Consider the following 23,470-nt stretch of genomic DNA (forward strand, 5'->3'; position numbering starts at 1 on the left):
ACAGATCGTCAATCCTGCACAGTCAATGTCAACCCAAAGCCATGTCTTTTTCACAAACACAGATACACCCTAATCCACTATAGAATAAGTAATCATAAACTTTCTATTTAGACAAAAATTAAACTGAACCCCCAAGATGCCAGACTCTGCATACAATGCAACGCCACAGAAACAGAAAATGTCCCCTAGTACTGTGCAAAATATAAAGACAAAAAACAAGGGACTCCTATCAAATAAGTAGTGTCTTGTATGAAATATAAAGACAGCAGATGTAAATTTGAAAAAACTAACAAGTACCAATCACCACTTTACAAATTAAGAAATAGAAATAAAACAAATATAGAATATAATTTTATTGGACTAATACATTTAGCTTTCAGAGGCCAAAACCTCCTTCCTCAGGTCAATACAGTATAGTGCTATTACAGTATCCTATCCTGACCAGAGGAAGGGGGTTTTGTTCTCTGAAAGTTAGTCAAAATGTATTAAAATTAGTCCAATAAAAAGATTACCTTATTTCCATGTTCTATTATAAACATTTATTAACACAGCTACAATACTACTTTATCCTAAAGCAAAAAAATAAATATATATATTTTATTTACAGTTTGTTGTCTCTGGTTTCTGCTTTCCTCATCTTCTTTTCACTGTCTTCATTTCATCCAGCATCTGTCTTCGCTGTCTCTCTGCCATCCAGTATCTGCCCTCTCTGCCGTCCCCTCCATCCAATGTCTGCCCTCTCTCCCTGCCCCTTCCATCCACTGTCTGCCCTCTCTTTCCCTTCCATCCAAATTTGTCCTCTATCTCTGCCCCTTCCATCCACCATCTGCCCTCTCTCTCTCCTTCCATCCACTGTCTGCCCTTTCTCTCTGCCCCTTCAATCCACCATTTGCCCTCCCTCTCCCATCCATCCAGGGTCTGCCCTCCCTCTCGCTCCCCCTTCCATCCAGGATCTGTCCCCTCTCTCTCTGCCACCTCTTTTCGGCCCCCAGTTCCAGCCCCATTATCCCACCTGCCCCTAGTTCCAGTTCCAGCCCCAGCCCACATCTCCCACATGTCCCCCTTTTCAGCCCCCAGTTTTAGCCCCACTATCCCACCACTCCCCAGTTTCAGCCCCAGTCCACATCTCCCACCAGTCCCGAGCTTCAGCCCCCAGTCACTTCTCCCTGTCCCCTTTTCAGCCCCCAGTTCCCAGTTTCAACCCCAGCCCTTTTCTGCCACCAGTCCCGAGCTTCAGCCCCAGCCACTTCTCCCTGTCCCTTTTCCAGTCCCCAGTCCCCACAGTTTCAGCCCCTGCCCCTTTTTAGCCCCCAGTTCCAGTACTAGCCCCCTTATCCCATCTAACTTCCTTTTCAGCCCCCAGTTCCAGTCCCTTTCATCCACATGCCTTGCATTACGGTCCCCCTTTTCAGCCCCAGACACATTCTCCCACCTGCCCCAGACATGGCCCCATTCTCCCACCTGCCCCAGACATGGTCCCATTCTCCCTCCTGCCCCCTTCTCAGACCCCAGTTCCAGCTCCAGGCCCCTTTTCCCATCTGAGCCAGACCCAGGCCCCTTCTCCCATCTGAGCCCCTCCCCACCCAGATCCAGTTCCCTTCTCCCATCTGAGACCCCTCCCAGACCCAGTTCCCGTCTCCCATCTGAGCCCCCCCCCCCAGACCTAGCCCCCTTCTCCCATCTGAGCCTCCCCCCTCCCTGACCCAGTTCCCACCTACCTACCAGCTCCATCGACAGACGACCCTCTTCTGCCAACCGGCACCCAGCCTTAAAAAAAAATCAATGAAGCGCCTCGCGTCTGCTCTGCTCTGCTGTGAAGGAAGCAAATCGCCTCGTCGCGTCGGCCCTTCCCTCACTATGTCCCGCCCTCTGATGTAGCTTCCTATTTCCGCGAGGATGGGACACAGTGAGAGAAGGGCCAACGCGACGAGGCGATTTGCTTCTTTTACAGCAGAGCAGACGCAAGGCACTTCACTGATTTTTTTTAAAGGCTGGGTGCCGGCTGGGTGGCAGGAGAAGAGGGTCATCTGCCGACAGATTTGGTGGTAGGCAGGTGGGGACTTCGGCGCCAGCAGAGCACCCCCCCCCCCCACCTGCTGACACCCAGGGTGGACCACCCCCACCGCCCCGCCCTTGGTATGCCACTGGGCTAATGTGAGGGTAGAACCCGCCAAATCAGCACTACCACTGGGGTGGCGAGGGCACCTGGCAGAAATTACAAATTTGGCACATGCTGTTTCCCATGGTAGAAAAGTTTTCTATTTTCTACCACAGAGGCGTTCTCGGCGGTAATCGGCAGCGCGGCCACATTGCCTTGCACTGTCTGATTACTGAACGAGTTGCACGTGAGCTCTTATTGCCAAGTAAATAGGTAACAGTAAGGGCTCAGGCAGTAAATAGCTGTGTGCTACATTTAATATTAGCACACGGTCATTTACTGTCTGTTGCGTTCTTGAGTCCTTGAGCCCAGGAGGAGCACAGGAGCAAAGACTCGAACCTGCGCTCTGAAGGGCAGCCCAACCCCGAGGCTTCACCTGTGTTGACCACCGTTCCCCGAGGGTTGAGCCCCCAGGTGCAAGCAGCCGACAGGGCTTCCGGATACTGGCAGGGGTCAGACAGCCACAGGCAGCAGGCAGAGAGTAATCAGGATTCAAGCAGTTATCAGGTCAGGCAACAAGCAGAGAGTAGTCAGGATTCAACCAGTGGTCAGGTCTGGCAGCAAGCAGAGAGTAGACAGGATTCAAGCAGTTGTCAGGTCTGGCAGCAAGCAGGGAGTAGTCAGGATCCAAGCAGTGGTCAGCGATGAAAAGTTAACAGCTTTGAGAACAGATCCGCACCAACAAAAATCCACCGAAGTAGAAGCAAAGCAATGAAGTGGAGGACTGACGCTCCTGAAATAGCCCCCACCATCACTAGCACAAAGGAATCAGCTGGCAAGAGAGACAATGATTGGCCCGCCAGCAGGAGGAGGCAGAGCCCAGGCGCGAATGGCCAATCTGGACATCGGAGGCGTGGCAAGAGTTCCCACGTTCCCGGGCCCCGCACCCGGAAGAGAAGAACTATCCTAGGAGCGCCGGTGCGCCAAACTATGGGAACAGCGGTGGACAAGAGTGCCAACGCTGCCATGACGGCCGGCGCTTGCCAGCAGAGTCGGAGCGCCAGCCCAGCCAGCATGGCTGACGCTCCCTATCATGGAAGCGGGGGCGAGGAGCGGACAAGGCGCACAGCAGGTGAGAAACGCGACACTGTCCCATTTTTAAAAAGTCTTTTTATCCACCATGGTCAAAAAATGGCCCAGTGGGTGCCAATTTCATGCGTCCAAACTAGCGCAGGTCACTTTTTACCTCGGCTTAGTAAAAGGGTCTCTTATTGATTTATTAAAATCAGAGTAATGAGTACCGGCAAAGAAAAACTCTGCAAGATCCTGAATGTGGAGTTGGAAACAGAAGGATTTTCAGGGAGGCGTCCAGCTCAAGAACATGCAGTCAAGATATCTGGAGACCTAAGTGACTGAGCTAAAAAGAACAAAATTATTTTAGCGTGCACTTTCATTTATTTTACCTGAAAAATATACCAGACACAAGACAGAGTTCAATCATACTTTCCTGTTAATTTCATTGCTGCAGTGGATTTGCCAGAAACAAATCCTGTTTAAGGAAACCGAATTTTTAGGAACACATCAAGCGTTTCAAGAGAGTATCTCTCTATATAAAAGGCAACCCCAACGTTCTGAAGCCTCCACGGAAGTTGAGGCACCCGAGATATCCGGTGTGCACTGGAGTGTCTGCACCGCCCTCACGTCAAAACGTCATGACGTCGAGGGCGGAGCTATGACACTCGACGAGGGCCGAAACGGAAACGCCACAGCGAACAAGGCAAGTAGCTTGGAGGGACGGAGGGAGGGGGCCCCTTGCTAGCGCCCGTTTCATTGCGCTCAGAAACGGGCATTTTTTCCTAGTATTTTAATATTAATTCATGCTAAGGATAGAATGTTTATCTGATTTCTGCACTTGCAAGACTTACAGATTTTTTGGCAGATACATATAAAAGAAAAACAGTAGAATGTGAAATAGATATGCTACTAAGAAATATTTACTGAAAACTAAACAAGTTCATACTTTGAAACCATTTAATAATTACCTGCAAAAGTTCTTGAAATTTTAAACATCAGGATAACATCTGGTGGCTATGCAAGCCTCAGATATTCAATTGCTGATTACTTTTATTTTTAGCAAAAATAGAGTTTAGATCAAAATATTTTACCTGTAAAAGAAAATATTATTATTTTTATTCACAAATTATTGTAGTAACATCTACCTCAACGTGGAGGATAAAAGCAAGAGGCAGACATAATAAGAAGATAAACAGTTCTAATTTAAAATCCAAAGGCTTCCAGAGATTTACACATCAGTGCCCAACGTGACCATGTTTCGCCTTGAAACGGTTATGTCAAGGGCTAAATTAATGCTCCTTCCTCTGGGTGTTTATCTTCTTATTACATCTGCCTCTTGCTTTTATCCTGCGCGTTGGATCTGGTGGAATGTTTGCCTTGTTGTTTTCTCACATCTACCTCAATTACCTCTCTTTTCCATCTCTGGGAAAGACAATATCAATACAGAAATACTCCATTGAGAGAAACTACACAAAACTCTCTGTGTTTGTATTGAACCAGAATCAGTGCAGCAGTCTTGGGTTCAACTAAGGGGCCCTTTTACTAAAATGCATTAGGTTGTTTACAAATTGTATGACTCACAGTAACAAATAATACGCAATGGGCTATTTTTACTAAGCTGCGCTAAAACATGGCTGGCTCTGTGTTTAGAGCACGGGTTTCTTTCATGGGGTGGCCATTTTTAGCACAGTGGTAAAAGGGCCACATTTCCTATGTTCCCCATTACTGCAGGATCCCTTCCTGCCACCTATTTAGTAGGCACTAAGGGCTCCCACGCTAACTCTGCACTAATCAGGCAGTGCGCGGCAATGTGCCCACGTCATTGAAGCCGACTCTGTGGGTGCTTGAGCACCCCCAATATTGAGAAAATTCCTTGTATGTGTCCAGGGAGGGGTCATTTCCATTTGCTTACCATCCCCAATAATTTTGAAAAGTTGGCTCCTATGGCCCCACATTACTATGGCCCCACGTTAACTGATTAGCGTAGGACACACCTACTTTCTGCTCATTAACACGCCTCCCGCGCTAAAATCTAAAAACTGTGTTTTAGTGCGGGATTAGCACACGCTAATGGCCACACTACCGCAGGACATCTCAGCGCATCTCACGGCAGGGCTTTTTGCTGAGAGGTAGGCATACCCTAGTGCCTAGTAAAAGGGCCCCAAAATGTATTAACCATTTTTGTGTTATTTTTAGGGTTAAGGGAATTTTGTGTTGTAGGTGGATTTTCACTTACCGCATGCTAACTGACTAATGTGCAGTTAGCGTGGGACCATTTACCACCTCCTAAATAGGAGGTGCTAAGTACCTCCATACTAGCTGCAACCTGACTACTGTGTGCTAATGCAGCCTGCAGTGGAAAATGCTGGGCATGCCCCCGACAGTGGTTGAATTAGATTTGCAGCTACCACATGTCACTTTTCTGTGTTAAGCCGTAGTGACTGCAAAATCTAACACACTTTAGTAAAAGGATCCCTAAGTATCTTGTTGGCTTATTTGTAATAAACAGTTGGAAATTAAGAAAACAAAATCCTCACTTATATGTTGAAGTGGTTTAGCTTACTGTTAAGCAGTGCATTGGAGTACGCATTATGAGAACAATACAAAAGGATGTAGTGTGAACAAAAATGTTAAAGGGGATAGAACACCTCTTTGAAGAGAGGCTAAACAGGTTTAGGCTTGTCAGCTTGGCGAGGGGATATGATAAAAGCAGACTTGCCAAAGTGGTTGATTCACTCAGCGGGAAATTTAGGGTCCGCCCCCAGCCCACCCCAGCTCTGCTCCAGCTCCATCCTGCTCCGCCCATTGCTCCACCCAGATTTACCCACAATTCCACCCCCAGCACAGCTGATTCACGGTCAATGGCTACGGGAGTGGTCTCCCCGTCCAGCGGCAGCAGGAAACGCCTTCATAAAATGTCATCTCCTGCTGCCGTGGGGGGGTGGCAGAAGATGGTACTTTATGAAGGCACTTCCTGCTGTCACTGAACAGGAAGCCACTCAGCGGGAGATCCTGATTTCTTGGTGGGAAATGATCGGTGAAAGTGGGAGTCTTCCACTTGACAGGTCTGTAGAAGTTTTATTTTTTATTTATTTTTAAGTTCATAAAATCATGAATGGAGTGGAACAGTTAATAACTGTATAAACTTTCCAATAGTACTAAGATGAGGGAGCACTTCATGATGCCATCAGACTGAAAATAAATCATAGAAGAAGGGCAGTTTTCAGTGGGTTCCAGTCATATAAGTGGTTTATGCTGAAAATGTTGACCTTGGGAATGCATATAAATAAATAATCTTTCCTCTCTTTGATTCCCATTGTAACTGAAACATATGCTCCTTACTCAACCATAATGTAACATGGGGTTAGGGAAAGAAGAAAAAACAAAGTTGTAAAATGGGGATTTACTTGTGCTGGCGAACATTCCACCGGTCAGCAATGTAGCTTGGAATTTTGAGAAGGGTTTGGAATGGGAAGCTAAGGAGGGGTTTCCTGGGAGACGGGGCTGGTTGGCAGTTGCAGAGAGGATCTGACAGCTGAAGAGAGTGGGTGTGCTGTTTGGTGTGGGAGAGGCAGTGTGGGATTGAATGAAATTAAAAGTTTTTGAAGAGAGAGCATCTGGCAGTGAAAGCGTGTGGATGCGCTGCTGTGAGTGGGAAAGTCAGAAAGGAATTTTGTGGAAAAGAGACGTGTGGAAGAGAATTTGAGTGTTGACAGAATAGCTAGGCTTGGAAAGTGAGAGTAAAGATGTGAGTGGGGAAGGGTTTGAAACTCATTTACTTCTATTTGAAGAATTTTGGGAAATCTTTGAATGAATGACACTGAGGCAAGAGCTGAAGAGCTTGTATGATTGTGTGATACATAGTGGCTGTCAGACTCTCTTGCACAGCATAGGGAAGCAAAAACTAAATAGCTAGGCTTGGAAGTGCTAAGGATTGGTTTGATTAATTTTATTTCTGAAGGTAGATCTGGCCACAGTATTTTTAAGTGAATAACCCTTAGGAAAGCTGTCTTCCAGGGAGAAAGGGTTTTCTGTCCCTCTAAGTTAATTAAGAGAGGTGTAGAAAGAAGACATCCTGAAAGTGAGCAGAGCGGACAACTGGGCCCCCATGCAAGAAAGACTGCAGACCTACTGAGACACCATGTGACGGAGTACAGCTAAGTGATTTAAAGAAAGAAAACATTTTTTTAAAAACCTATACTTACCTGATATTCCGGGGTTTTCTGAGGCGGGGTTTGATTTTCTTTTCTTTTGCTCTAGACAAATATAAAAAATTGGAAATGGAAAAAAAGTGAGATGATAGTAGTGAATGTGTCAATATTGGGGACAATATTGTTTTTTTTAGCTAGGACGAATGTTAATAAAATAAATAAAATTACCCAAGTTGTCCCAGAGTTCCATTGTGACCAGCAGTGCATTTTCTTGGAATTTGCTGAGACCTGAGCTTCTGTTGGCTTGGTAACAGCAGCTGGCAGTTGGCAGAGTGGGTCTGACAGCTGAAGTGAGTGGAGGTGCTGCTCTGAGTGAGAGAGGCAGAGGTGAATTTGAGGAAAATAAGAGTTATTGGAGTGAGTTTGGGTGACAGTAAAGGTATTAAGGGAAGAGTGGGAGATTGTGTGATTGGGGAAAGGTCTAAATTAATTTCTTCTAAGTTTGGAAATTTTGGGTAACTGCTGAATGAATTGCAGGGGGAAATAAGTTGAAGTGTTTAAATGAAAGCCAGTTGAGAACAGGGTGGTTGTGGTAAGGGAATATTTAAAGAAATCAAATAGCAGGAAACAGTGAAAGAATTTTGGTGAGCTAGGTAAATGTATGGGGAGTATTGTGGAGCTGGTGATGGAATGTTGAGTGTGGTGCATATGATAAAAGGCTGTCAGTCACTCTTTCACAGCTTAGGGAAATAAAAAAAAAATAGCAAAGGCCTGGAGTGAAAGCGAATTTTGGTTAATTTTATTTTGTTAGTTTAAATTGGCCACAGTATTTGGTAATACTTCCCAATAGTTTTAAAATTGTAAATTCAAAATGCAGGAGAGGCAGGGTTTTGCCTTCTTTTAGTTATTTAAGCGAAAGGTTTAAGAAGAAGCTGTATACTGGATCGGACTGTCGAAGTTCCGGAAAACAACATGGGCCCCCACGCAAGAAAGTCTACGCTACACACCAATGAGAGAAAACCTGCATCAGCTAAGTGACTTTGGGAAAGCAGGGAAAATCTAAAAAGAGAAAATGGAAAGTTGAAAGAAAATCATACTTACCTTATTCTTTGGTGATAGTGGATGAGCAGTTGGAGATATCTGTGAATAGAAGAAATAATACCCAAAGAATCAATTCTTAAGGGTTATAGCAAAAGAAAATATATTTCATGTTTGTTTTGTGAAATTTATGAATGTATAGTTGAGGGGATACTTATCTAATAGGTGCTCTTTAATGACGAAGGAGGTCTCTGCAGAGAGAAAACAAGTAAAATAAAGTTATTAATGGAAAGCCTGTTTGGAAAGATACAAAGTTAACATTTGGGGGGGGGGGGGGGTTCTGATGTAAAGAGGAATTCATTTGTTGCTTACTATACAAGAGATAAGAATGTTTTAAATAAACTTGTTATATTGATTCAGACATTCTAATTTGCCTTACTGCCTCCAAAGAAATAGGGAGAAATCCTGAATTTAGTTTATATTTCCTCACCTATCCTTCGAGGGTAGGTGACGAGGTTAGTTTTTGTGGTCCTCTCCCCATTCCTGGGTGCTGGGTTCCGGAAAAGCTGCCACGACCACTGACATCAGGCTAACCGGAATCCTGTTTCTACCTTACATCACACCCAGGCGTGAGGGGGCGGAGCTACAATAATACCACCTGTATTTGCTTCTTTATCGGACTGGCGAATGCCTCTACGGTACTATGTAAGCCACATTGAGCCTGCAAATAGGTGGGAAAATGTGGGATACAAATGTAACAAATAAATATACTTTTACTGTGCAAGTCACAGTTTTTCCGTAAACATTGAGTGGGAATAGGAGCATCCTAGACTGGGGCCTAAAGCTGAACAGAAGTGAAATTCAGCCATTCTCCATATAACTGTAGCACACCTCACAACTAGCAGGGCTGTGGGTTACACCAGAGATGGTTATAATCAAAACAGTAGCGCCTATAGCTAAAATACATTCTGAACACTCCCAGCTTTCTCTTTCAGAGCACCTAGACAGATAAGAGTCTTCCTGCCAGTGAGCTTAAAATACTAGATGCCAATGGTATTTAGATACGGTAAAGCTAAAATCTAATCAAATCTTGTATACCGCTAATATCCCCTTTCCAGGGTTCAGTGTGGTTTACATTCTAGGTGAGACAGAAGCCGATAATGTTAGTGTGAGGTATAAGATCGATTAGAAAAAAAAGACCAGAGACCTTGCTAGCTCTAAAATAATAACTTCTTTTTTAATGGGCTCTCCAGTAATGTACAATTACATAGAAAAGCAGAATAATGAAAACAATGAGACAAAGCAGTTTTATAAGAGATATAGGTCTTGGTCTCTTCTGTACAGTGTCACTCCTTGCGATGGTGCACTCTTTCTTCTTGATTTAGGTAAAATGGTTCACCACGATGGATTTTAAGTCTTTAGTATTTTTCTCTCTCTCTCTTACAGTACTTGGGTGATAACAGTGTTTCTGTGCCCTTATCCCAGTTGTGTTTCAGTTAACTCTTCGTTAGGTATTACTCTGTGTTCCCTGAATGCTGTGAATTTACCTTGTGAACAGGTAAAGGATAAGTCCTTGGGTGGGTGAGTTATCCCCAACACTTGAAGAGGGCAGGCAGTCACCAGTTCCACTGCTTTCAGTTTACAATCCCTTCACTGACGGGGATCTTACATTGGTCAGCAGCTTCAAACCTTGCTCTCTCGGACTAAAGTTTAGGATCCAGGAGCATCCTAAGCTGGAAACACACCCTGTGTGACACATCTCTTAGTGCTCCCATTCCACCCACTGTGTTGCAGCCAAACAGGAAAGGCAATGGATGGGGTGCAAATTTGGTGCCCTCTCCTCCCTTGTGCCCTGTGCAATCAAACCACCTCCACAATGCTTCCTATGGCCATGTTAGGATCCAGTCTCTCCATGACCAAACCATCAGGTATTCTATACCTCAGAGGGACAGATGTGGGTCAGAGTGATCTCCCAGAACAGTTCAATGCAGGTAGGAAACACTTTCTTTATGGCTTCAGGGAACTCGTTCCTCCCCTGTGCTGACACTATCCTCCTTCTCGTTCCCTTAATCCCATGAACAGGGGGTTAAGGCTCTGGTAGGCCCCTGGGTGGGGTTTCCCACCTACTGCTTCTCTACATTCTCCTTCACTGGAACACCTCTGATGAGAAAAAGCCTCCTAGTGCTTTAATTTGAGTTAAGCATGTGGGGGATCATTTTACAAATGTTTTCCACGCGTGAACCTCTTTTACACATATGCAGAAAAAGACTTTGCTATAAAATGTAACTGCATAGAAGGAGTTCCTCCTATAATTATATGATTTATGTGTAGGTATTCTGGGGCTTGAGTTGCAATATAAATACCTATTATATAAAATTAATCCCATAGCTTTGAGATTAATGGGGCATTCATTCAAATTTATACCTCAGGCAATGCAGGGTAAACATCAGTCGCCTGAGGTCACCCGGGCCATTACTTGGAACGCTGGGATTTGAAACCTGGTTGCACTGTTTCTCAGCCTGCTGCCCTAACCACAAGGCTATTCCTTTACTTCAAGCCAGCTCATTAGAGGTGAACCACTGGAGGAAAGGAAGGACAGTGAAAAAGTGAATGTGGTCTGCGGGGGCGAGAAAGAGTGAATGGGGTTCATTATAAAGGCCCACAAATTTATATTACCCTAGGACCCAATCCAGCCCTGCTCTAACTAGGTGTTGCAGGCCTGGCCACAGCCTCTCCCCTCACGCTGGGCTCTCACTGGGAAGTTCTGTATTTAGGGAAGTTCTTGTCTCACTTCCCCTGTTTCTGTATCACTGTGCAACGCACTGCCACTCCATGTAGTACAATAATAGTTAGCATCGTCTTCTCGCTGGACCCCATTAATGGTTAAATACCCAACACTGCCAGAGGCAGAACCCACAAAACGGTCAGGGACATCAGAGCCTTTGCCCTTGCTAGACTCTGTGAAATAATGCAACATGTATCTCGGAGGTTTTTCATACTTCTGCTGGAGGAAAACAACCCGGTTGTTACTGACAGTTAATCCCCCTCCTAAGGTGCAGGAGAGTCTCACTGTCTCCCCTGGCCGGGCTGTCACTGTGGGCTCCTGTGTCACTGAGTGTTGGGCCCATGAACCTGGAAGAAAGAGTAGCTTTAATTAGTCCTCAGAGCCAGCCCTGCATGTGCTCAATAACTGCAGCTCCATAATATGAATTACCTGTCAGGAAAAGGCTCAGGAGACCGAGGGTCAGCCCAGTGGAGGTCATAGTACAGGAACTGGGGGGAGGAGCTGGACTCTTCAACCTGTTTTCTGGGAACCCTCAGCCTCCAGCTTTTATCCCTGAACAGACCCCAGGGCTGGACTGGGGCTCTCCAACATGCAAATGAGCACTAGGCTCTCAGATCTTATTGGCTGATGTGAGATTCCACATCACCACCCTCAGGTTATGAGTGAGATGTTTCTGCTGAGCCATGATCTCATTCCTGTCTTTGTGACACAAGCTTAGAACTGGGAATAGTGAGACAGTGACAGGACAAGAAGTTATACTGACTAATAGTGCAGGCAAGTGAATCACAAAAGTCAAATAAAAGAATAACGTGTGCTAATAAAAAAAGTAAGGACTGATAACAAAATCAGTCCTATTCCCAAATCAAAGCCTTGTGTGAAACAGTGATACTAGCTGTGAAAGGATAGAGCTGGGTGTGCACTCTGTGTGTATGTGTGATATGCATGTATGTATCATGTTTGTATGAGTTTTCATTTCAACCTGCTGAGTCAGCAAAGCGTTAGATGTTTTGAATTTTCTTTACCTCAGAGGAATAAAAGTGGAGTAACCCTGATATGTAGGAGATAAATCTGTTGAAGTTTCTCTGAAGATATGTGCTGTGTGGGCCTAGGCCCACCCAGAATTGCAGGACTATTGTTATTCTTGGCTTAGTAAAAGTAGATAGACTCTGACTGGACTGAAGCTGTTTCTGATATTACAGCCAGTGATATATATATGTGTCTGCTAGGGAAAGGACTCTTAAATCAGGGTGGGCTTACAGTGTCCAAATTGAAGGGGGTATGTAATTGAGACTGGGGAGTGATAAAAATAAATAGCAGTGATTGTTTAAAATCTGTAAATGTTGCTGGTGTGATAGAGTGGCAGGCTGTTTAATACAGGATTATATCTACATTCTTTAATAAAACTCAAGTAAAAAAAAAACCTCAAAATAAACCAAAATGTTAGGAAATTATCTGAGTGCAGTAACTTTACAAGTTTAAATAATGATAATTTCCCAGACTTTGCACAAATATTTTGTGAATAAAGGAATGACCCAGGACATTAGCAGCTGTGAGCAGAAAGTGCCATGAATTGGACTCCCTCCCCTGGAGGGGAAAGAGGTGGGGGGGGGGGGGGGGAGCTGCAGCAATTTCCTAGATATTGGCCTGTGCTCAGAAGCTGAATTTGTTCATTTGTAACTAGATCACTCCTGGCCTCATGTGCACCAAGGGTGACACCCATAGGTGACACAATGAATTGCAGAACAGTTGCAATCTATAGTCCATAAGGTAATAAATAGAAATAAAACAAAACGTAGAAAAGAAAATAAGATGATACTTTTTTTTTTATTGGACTGACTTGATTAGGTTTTGAAGGTAACACCTTCTTCTTCAGATCAGAAATAAGCAAATGTTGACAAATATCAGAATTTATACGTGAAACATAAAAACATTCCGATGACAGTCTCACAGGAAGAGGGTGTGGGTGGGTTTGGTGAGAAACAGGGAGAGATGGATGGTTGATAAGAGGATGACAAAGCAGTAGAATTTTATGGTTTATAATGGGATAGAAAACCCAGATCTTTGTTACATCCTGTCTGGTGGGTGCCAAAATATTTTATCATTTTGACTTCAAAGGTTTAACGTTCCTAGATTGTCTTAAAATTTCCCTTTATTATTCTCGCCATAAAATCATTGATGCAGCGTTCTGGTTTTATAAAGCGCTGTCCCACAGAGGTGACATCCTGGTTGGCATTGTCGTGTTTCATATGATGTCTGAATAAATTGATTCTCATCATTAGCATCTGGCTTGTCTCTCCAGTGTAGCACCTTTCTTCACATTTTTTTTTCATTGAACGATATATACCACATTTGAAGATGAGCATGTGAAGGATTCCTTTATGCTGAATGTTTTTCCCATGTGAGTGACTGTGGTATCCTGTGAAATGTGTTGGCAGAGTTTGAAGCTTGGTATATTGCAAGGATGTGTGTCATTCTTTTCTTTTTGAGCTTGTATTTATTTATTTTTATTTTGTTGCATTTGTAACCCACGTTTTCCCACCTCTTTGCAGGCTCAATGTGGCTTACAATACATCATGAGTAATAGAGATACATGAAAAATATACATTTAGTGATAACTGAAGGATTTTGGGTAGCATGACAATGATAAAACATGATAGTATATTAACAAACAACCATATTAAGAAGTATTTAAGAAATATATAGGAGTTGTATAAGAAAGTATACATTTAGTGTTAATTAGGAGCTTGCTTTTCACTCATTTTTATTTCGGATTAGGTGGTTGTTGGAAAGCCAGCACTGGTGGAGCCGGGAATATCTTTCAGTAATTGATCCTCATGGAGTAGTAGCTGTAGATCTTTTATGATTCTTCTCAGTTTTTCCAGCTCTGGATTGTACGTCACTACAAGGGGGACTCTGTGGATTTCTTTTCTTTGCACTGCAGTAGGCTTTCTCTGGATGTGTTAAGGGAAGAGCAATATTCTTGGAGATTATTTTGGGTTGTACCTTTTTTGTTTGAAGGATTCAGTCAGGATTTTGAGGTGTTTATCTCTGTCTCTTGGGTCAGAGCAGATATGATGGTATGGTATGGCTTGGTTGTGTATAAAGGATTTTTTTTTTTTTTTACATGAAGGGTGGAAGCTGGAGTTGTAGAAGTAACTGCATCTGTACATTTCCTGTATGTAGATGTTTATATTATAGCCACTGTTGATGGAAACTGTGGTATCTAGAAACTTGACTTTATCTAGGGAGTAGTCCATTTTGAATTTGATTGTAGAATGGTATGTATTAAAAGAACTGTAAAATTGTTTGAGAGCCTCTTCTCCCTCAGTCCAACTCATAAAAATATCATCAATACACCAGTAGTATTTTAGGGTTTAGCCTGATATGTATTTAAAAATGTCTTTTCCTGTTCTGCATAAAGAGGTTTTGCATATTGTGGTGCCATCCTGGTGCCCATAAATATCATTATTGAAGCGGAAAAAGTTGTGAGTTAGAATGAATTTGATTAATTTTGTAATAGTTTCCAGTGAGTACTGGTGGTCCAGGGTAGATGTTATTAGAACTGTATCACGCGCAGCTATGCCATCTGCATGGGGAATGTTGCTGTATAGTGATTCTACATCCATTGTGACCAGAAGAGCACCCACTACTTTTCTCAATCTATAGGCCTGCAGTGGTGTTGCTATTTCAGCCACTACTCACAGATTCAGAAGATGAACAGCACAGCTGGAGCCAGAGTGTCAAGATATACAGTAATATAACCTGCCACTCAGATTTATTTATATTTATAAACAGCAAAATATTTACAACATAGAAAAACAGAAAAAAAACATAGAAAGCTGGATCATCAAAAACAATATATTACGTTCTTTCCACAATATACACAAGGTAAAATAAACTGCGAACAATTAGCAATACGCTTCAGGAAAAAGAAAATCAACTCATGGCACACTAATTTTTTTTCTTGGGGGGGTGGGGGAGTGAAGTGCAATGTCTGAATGTGTATGTAAGATTTATCCTATTTTAATATAGCGTTCCTTTCTATTTTATTTTATTTTACTGTATTGTAAACTGCCATGATTACATTTGTCCGGGCGGCATAGGAAAAGGGGAAAGGGGATGAGATTTTAAATACTGCCTTTCTGTGGTTAAAATCAAAGTGGTTTTTTTACCTGGGGTGATGGAGGGTTAAGTGGCTTGCCCAGAGTCACAAGGAGCTGCAGTGGGAAATTTTATTAAATTTAAACATAAACTAATTCTGTCAGGGTGCTGCTGTGAGCAAAAACTAAGCATGTGAATGTGGGGAGGGGGACTGGTATGGCAGTGGCCATGGAAAGTGCCACCAACTGCCAGCCATGGAGAGTTTCTGGCTGCTGGAGGACCTCTTCCATTGGCATGACTTGAGGATCCCCATCAGCTCAGGTATCTGGGGGTCAGGGGGGCACATGGAAAGCAGTGCAGGGGTGGAGAGCAGGGGAGCTCAGTCTCCCCCCCTCCCAAATTCAATGTCTGATTATGCTAAAAGAGTACAATCTAAGGGCTTCTTTTACAAAGCCGAGCTAGCAATTCTTGAGCGGCAAATGAGAGGAAGCTCATTCAGTTCCTATGGGCTTCCTGTCACTTGCCATGCAGCTTTGTAAAAAAAAAAAAAACCCTAAGTTTGTACCTAAGGCAATGGACATTTAAGTGACTTGCTCAGGATCACAGGAAGCAGCAGTGGGATTTGAATGAAGCCTTCCTAGGTCTCAGCCTGCTATTCTAGCCATTAGGCTACTCTTCCACTCCACATAGATTCCTGTTATGAAATTATCCCATGCAGAATCTGAGCAATTAATGGATTTATGTGATGGCAGAATGAGGTTTTCTGGTCTCTATGGAATTCTTAACAATGATATTTAGTCATTCTTTTAGTCTTTCTGAAACCATGGCTTTAGCTAACCATCCACAATGGAAGAAACTTTCAATTTTCAAACAGAGTATGTGTGTGTAAACTGTGTAGATATTCACCCTGCAGAATTTACAGTGATTTTCAAAGAGTGCACGAACAAATCTGCACTTACTGTTTCTGCGGGTACTTTCTCTGTGAAAATTTACACACATACTTAACCCCTGAGCCTACACTATCCACCCTGCAGTCATAGCAGCCAACTTTTCAAAACGATTGGTCATGCTAAACCCAATGGGAATTATCCCTTGCTGGAACAAAGAGTTTGCTCAATATTGGGGGTGTTCAAGTACCCACAGCACTAGCTCCTATGCTTTGCAGGGAGCAGACCCCAGCACACCTTCAGATTCTGGAGTTTCTTTTGTAGGGCTCAGCTCTGCAGTACCTGGAGTCAGGGTTCTGGGACCTGTGTCTGCTAAAATGTGGACAGCTGGTATCAAAAGACACAGTTGCTCCTTGAGCTCTGTGACAACCCCCTTTGCACCTCAGAATTTACCAGAGAACAAATAGTGTTAAACACCAAACAGCTTTATTGGCATATGCTCATTGACTGCACTGTACAGCACACTGTAGCATATAAAACGTTTACAAGAAAAAGACAATCAGATTGATCATTAAGCAGACATTAAGATAAAATATACAAAAATTTGTTTCAACATATAGTCCTTGCAGCACAGGTAAAGGATGGTAGTGTTGTCCTGAGGCAGCCATGGGCACAGAAATAATTTGGTATTTTAACTCTTCAGTCCTGTAAAGTGATGGAGGAATGCCATGTGGTTTAGATTATTTGGAATGTTTAACTTTTGCTGGGCTACAGGTCGGAAAGGTCAGAGAGAAATGGAACTTTCACTGTCCCTTTTTGGGGTTAAGGCTAGTTCATAGGTATTAGTTTACCACATCTGTATACCATTATGAGCCAGGCATATTGCAGGCAATTAAAAGGATTAGATTGAACACTGGTTAGAAGGAAATAGGTTAGATATAGATATTATAGATATTATAGATACCATTATAAGTATTTAGATTTTTGTCTTAGAAGGAATTCTGATTTCTGTTTATTTTAGAATATGTTTTATTCTGTGTAATTAATAATTCTATGTAGAATATCTTTTCAATCCAGTGTTATATCTTTGCCTGACTTTTCAAGTAAGACTGCAGTTGAAAAGGTCAGCATCTGGTTTGAATTATCTACAGTCCTAGCTAGTTCAATGTATGAAGCTAATAGGTAAAAGAGGTCAGAAAAAGTCAACTTACTTCCTTGATGGATTATAGCAAAATGTAGGACTGTATGCCATTAAGTAAGACTGGCCCCCTTAGCCTCTAAATGAACCCAGTTTAAGCTATGGCTGGGATTATGTGAATAATAATAAAATGTAAGAGTTCTGGAGCCACAATGTCTAGTGTGAGAGGCCCCAGGTCATAGGTCAGTTTAGGAAATGTCTGGAACCTATGTAACTGATATTTTGAACATATGTATAGAGATGATTGGTTCAGACAGGGTAATCAATCTATTTTTTACCATCTGGAAAGTAAGGGGGGCTAGGAGGGGGTTAGAACTGTATATAACTGGGAGCAGAAGCAGCTTACATTAGAAGAAGGAGCTGAGAAGAAGAGAAGAGAGCTGAAGAGGACAGACAGAAGCCACAAGATCCAGAGAGCTGAGAAAGAGAAGAAGAGACTTAGTGCTGATGTTCTACTTTGTTTGCTGGCAAATAAAGAAGATTTCTCCCTCATTCTGGTGTGTGCTGTTTGACTCCTGAAGTACCACAGATTCTGCTAACACTAGTGGTAATTCCTGCAACAGTCCAAAGCCAAATACCCAGCTGCAGGAGCTGGCAGTCAAAAGGAGCTGGGAAAAAAAAAAGTAAAGCATTCTAAATGTGTGCACACAGTTCAGATGGGGGCCATTGTGATATGTTGGAAATGTTAGTTTCCTAAGCAGTTCATGGAGAGCTCTAATAGTGAACAACCCATGAAATGAGGTGAGAAACTTCTCAACCACTTGGTTGCTGTCTAACCTGTGTTGAACAAAACCTCTTACAGCCCTGCTTGGACAGTAATCCCTTTGTGGGCTGAATGGCTTGTAGGGTGACAGCAGGGCTGCCGAGAGACTTGGCCAGGCCCGGGACAAGGCCACCCCCGGGGCCCCCCTCCACCCGTCACTGGGCCCTCTCTCCACCCCAGGGCCCTCTGCACTGACCTTAAGCGCCTCACCTTCAAAAGCGCAGTAACAAGCAGCAGCAGACCACTCCTTCCTTCCATGTCCTGCGCGGAAGTTACATCAGGCGAGGGCGGGACACGGAAGGAAGGAGTGGTCTGCTGCTGCTTGCTGCGCTTTCGAAGGTGAGACGCTTAAGTTCAATGCCAGGCAGCGACGGAGGGCGGGCCGGACTGCGGCAGTGGCCCCGGGCCCCGGGAATTTTGTCCCCCCTGTCCCCCCCTCTCGGCGGCCCTGGGTGACAGCCTGACCAACTTGTTTGGGTTCCAATGATACCAGAACCAAACTAACAGGAATTTCTACTGCAAAGCACTATGGACCTGTGACACTGCAGTTTTTGCATTCTACCTGTGGGCGAAGAATCAAGGACAGCATGTTTATTTCTCTGTCTGATGTTTCTAGCTTAGATTTATCAAATAAAACCTTGAAGCAGTGGCAATGTTGTTGTTATTTCTAACCAGCTTGGAACTTTGGCATTCCTCAGCTTAGAGGCTGACCGAATTTTGGGTTGGATTCGGCATCGAAACCAGCCTGAAATTTGGTTTTGGATTTTGGCTGAAAATGCCAGCACATTTTCGGCTGAAACTGAAATTCTCCCCTCCTCTCGCAATCACTCTCTCTCTCCACCCCCCCCCCCCCCCCAAGGCCTTTTGGCGGCAGCGTCCTCCCGAATCCAGAGCTGTACCCGCCCCCTTACAAGCCCACACCCCTCCTGGGCTTACCTTCAGGGCCGCCAAGAGGGGCAGGGGGGGGGGAAATTTCCCAGGCCCAGCCTCCAAGAGGAGGCCCGGGCCTGGAGCAGGCAAGATTCCTCCTGCCTGCCTGCTTCCAGGATGGGTCTGTCTCTCTCAAGGAGGATGGTCTTTCTCCTACTCCTGCTACGTGCTGCCCAGGACCTGGATGATTGCATTAACACGATATTGCGTTAATGCAATCATCCGGGTCCTGTGCAGCGTGCAGCAGGTGAGGACAGCAGCAGTCACAGGAAGGTAAGGGGGTGGGCAGTGCAAGTTGATGGGGCAGCAGTGGCTTGAGTGGGGGGGGGGGGGGCAAAAGTGGGGCAGTGGTAGCCCAAGTGTGGGGGGGGGGCGCAGTGGTCCGGTCCTGTCCTGGGCTTGGCTGGGTCTCTTGGTGGCCTTGCCTACCTTTTCATTGGTGGGCAGTGGGCACAGGAGCATCCCCACTTGCTCCTGTGCATGGCTGGCTACAGGTGAAAATGACTTCTGGGACTTCCTACAGCAGTCTCATGAGACTGCCACAGGAGTCTCAGAAACCATTTTCACCTAGAGATGGCCATGCACAGAAGTGAATGGGGATGCTCCTGCGCCCACTACCCACCAATGAAAATGTAGGCCAAGGAAGGAGCTGCCGCTGAGGGAGTGGGATCAGGGGGGCTGCTGCCAGGAGTGGGGGGAGCCTGGATCCAGGTTCATGTCCAGGAGGGGGGTGGGTCCATGAGGGAGCTGCCGCTGAGGGGGGGTGGGGTCTCGGGAGAGGCAGTTTCATTTTCAGCTTTGGTTTCTGCCAAAACTGAGCAGCTAATTTCAGCAGAAACCGAAGATCCTGGTTTCATTCGGGCTCTACCTCAGCTGCAGTTCCACTTTCCATACTGAAAATGCTGTTCATTTGACTTCCATGTGATAGTGAATATCTGATTGGTTCTGCTGATATTGGTGACCTCTGATCTGGCCAATCAGAGAGACTGTTTCCAGAGTTCAGGCACAGTATGCACACAGCACTGATAACAGAAAAGCCTGAAGAGATACAAGCCCCTGCCTTATAGAGCTGGGCCAAATGTAGAGCAAATATACTGAATACAAAGGTGCAGTGTTGAAGACTTCTATAGTATGAACTGTGGTTTGACTTTTGCAAATACTTACATTTTGGAAGAACAATGCCTGTGACTTTATTTGGCTGATGCAAGGACATGTAACAAGGACCTGGGTCAGGTAACCCTTGAACTTATTGGAACCTGAATTTCAGGACTCTTTCCCAGAAGGAATGTCACAAGACATTCTCATGGGTTCTCAAGTCACAACAAAGGACACCAGGCAATCACTTGTCACAATTTTATCAAACCATCTGGGCAGTACTGATAACAGAATGATATAAAAGATGGACATCTCCAGCTGACCAAGCAACTTTTCATTTGATATCTACTCATCAGATGAGTAGATGATGTTCCTTCTACATCTTCTCATTGATGGACCGCCATTGGAACATCATTGAGCACTGCACCATTCCTGCTGTTTCCAAGAGACCAGCTCATTGATCCTAGTTATAAACCAAGCTCTGCAAACACTTATGGGTAACAACAGGTGACACTGACTATTGTGTCTAGGGAGTTGCATGTTTATTTTAACTACTGTCTGATTATTGATATTCTGGCAGTATGAAACTGACATTTAGTTTTTTATTCTGTGATATTCTACTTATTTCTACTTTATTAAGTTATAAATAGTTCTTATTTTTTCTGTGAATAAAATCTTTATTATTTCTATCAGTTTCATGACTCCCATTTAGTAATATAAACATAGGGAAAGGAGTTGAGCTCAGAAGTATTCATTGAGATGTGACATTATCCCATAATTTCCAGAGTACTTTATAGAAAATAATATTTGCACATCTCTGTCCTACCACTAGATGGTGATTATTGTTTACTGCTACAAGCCACCAATTTGCAAACAAAGAAAAACAGTGGGCTTTTTGTCATACTGCTCTTCTGTGTCACTTTTGCTTTTTTTCTTTGCCATTTTTCTTTACCTAGCTTTGCCACTGGTTTTCTCCTATTTTTCTTTCTTGAAACCTACATTTCACAGGTGTACCCAAGTCACTGAGGGCAAGAATACCTTGTGCTGCCTTTCAGGTAACAACAACAAGACTTTAATGGATAAGAAGCTATTTATCCCTCTGTATGTCACATACATGCTGAAGCCTATGTTGTAAGAACTGATTAGCTACCTTGTTGCAGAGACTTTTCAGGAATGGACCAGATGTTATCTGTATCTGCCACAAAAAGTCGTATGGCTGTTTATATCATTATCCTTAGGGCAAGAGGTCTGCTAGAAATATTCTCCTGTGTTTGTTGAAGTGTAAGTTTTGTGGAAGTTTAAAAGGTTAGCAATGAAAATACTGCTAAGAGAAATATTGCTAGCTTTGATTATTTGCTATGTGAATTATATAATGAACTTTTACTTGCACAGGAATGTTTCCTGTCAGTGTACTTATTGTCAGTGAATAGAGGGGAGTTGGTAAAGAATTCCCTAGACACTGCACACCTTCCTTCAAATTTAAGGACTCATCCTGGGGGTAGCCATATTCCTCTACAGGCTCCAAATGCAGTTCCTTCCTACTCATCAGTTCTGAGTGAAATTTGAACAGTTTACCTCTTGTTAATAGTGGGGATTCTCCTGTAAAAATCCCTCTGTGTCTGCTCTGGCTTCAGACAGGGAGTGATGCCCAACTCTGTATCCAGAGGAACCTTTTAGCTGCAAAGCAGGCAAACACCCTTTTTAGGGGCTAAATCCTGTGGATTGACGCAGCCCAAAGCCACCAGAACCAGTTTCTTCCTTGGTTCCCTCTCAGTTCCCAACTGACTTTTTCTCTCCAGCTGCATCAGAACCCCCAGAGTTGCAAATAGTCCATGGAAATTAACTCTGTCACTTCTGCTGTAGGCGAATGAGTCCAGCAACTTCCTATGAGTTTCACTAGCATGATTTAAAGGAATCCATCCATGCGTTGCCTTTAACTGTATCCTGGCTCTACTAGAATCCCAAGGCAGGCAGCACTGGCCTTATCTCTGGATTTCACTCCAACCAAGGAGAGAAAACTCCAGTTCCTAGTAAGGATTAATTCTCTAGTTTGTTTGTTTTTTTGTTTTTTTGAAAGCTCAAAAGGAAAGGAACCTCCTTTTAGGGAGTCCCTCACACATACGTTTTGAAAATCTATCATATGTGTGTAAGTGTATTCTCTATCCCAACTCCAGCATCAGCCCCACAAACACCTTTCAGGTACGTGTATATGAATTCCACAATTTTCAAAAGCCCTATCTCTGTTCACAAAACCCAGTAGTTCTGTTTTTTTTCCCCCTCATGTGCTTTGCTTTGTACTTTTCTGTGTTGAAATTCATAAGATCCAGGTAACTCTTCCCCATCAGCTCAGAGTAATTTTCTCTCTGCAGAGTTACAGTATGAATAACAGACTGTAACAGGAGCAATTCACTGCTTCAATTCGCAGCCTTGTTTGTTTGTTTGTTACATTTGTATCCCACATTTTCCCACCTATTTGCAGGCTCAATGTGGCTTACATAGTACCGGAAAGGTGTTCGCCAACTCCGGTATGAACAAATACAAAGTGATGTTGTGGTAGAATAAGGTTCATGTGGAACAGACACATTAGGGAATCGTAGAGCGGAAGAGTTCAATGACTCCCTCAGCTGTGACATTCAGCTCAGCTGCAAGCTGGAGCAGGTTTTTAACTGAATGTGCTGCGAGGATGTATCACTGTGCTAAGTGCTGCTGTACCAGCTGTTACTGTAATAAACAGCATCGTCCTCTGCCTGCACCCCTCGGATAACTAATTTCCAGAGGTTCTCAGAGGTGTCAGCGGTAACGGAGAATCTCTCGGGGATGCCTTGCACCCTGTACTGGTCATTATTGGACTGGTACTGGTACATAAATCGGGGAATGCCGCCAAGCTTCTGCTGGTACCATCGAACCCTGTCAGTGGTAATGCTGAATCCAGGGGACAAGGTGCAGGTGATCTCAACATTCTGCCCCGAGGTCACTGTGATTGAGGGTGGCTGTGTCAGTTGCTGGGAACTTACACCTACAAAAGAAATAGAGCTGAGGCATCAAAACAGGATTTGATCCAACTTAGTGAGTCCCTCCCTCCCAATGTGCTTCCTTACCTGCACACCAGGCACCTAGCAGAACTGTTACAAGAGCCCAGAGCAGCATCTTGAGGAAATCCTAAGCAGGCAGGAGACCCTGTGCACTTCTATCTCTGGCCTCTGCTTATATCACTTTCTTCAGGGCTAGCTGCAGCAAGACTCCGCCTCCATGCAAATCAGCTTTGCTACTACTACTACTACTACTTATCATTTCTATAGCGCTACAAGATGTACGCAGCACTGTACACTTGAACATGAATCCCTGTCAAC

At 44.0% G+C, this 23,470-nt stretch overlaps 1 gene segment (V, D, J or C); it reads right to left on the reverse strand.

Annotated features, from left to right (window-relative positions):
* Positions 1-3,557: 3,557 nt before the first annotated feature.
* LOC115480916 lies at positions 3,558-23,299 on the reverse strand. The segment is given in 5 exon segments: positions 3,558-3,561; positions 3,742-3,746; positions 7,061-7,064; positions 22,818-23,136; positions 23,219-23,299. Coding segments are annotated over 5 exon segments (381 nt in total).
* Between the last annotated feature and the right edge of the window lie 171 nt (positions 23,300-23,470).

This window comes from Microcaecilia unicolor, chromosome 11 (genome assembly GCF_901765095.1).
Source record: "Microcaecilia unicolor chromosome 11, aMicUni1.1, whole genome shotgun sequence".
Lineage (NCBI taxonomy): Eukaryota > Metazoa > Chordata > Amphibia > Gymnophiona > Siphonopidae > Microcaecilia > Microcaecilia unicolor.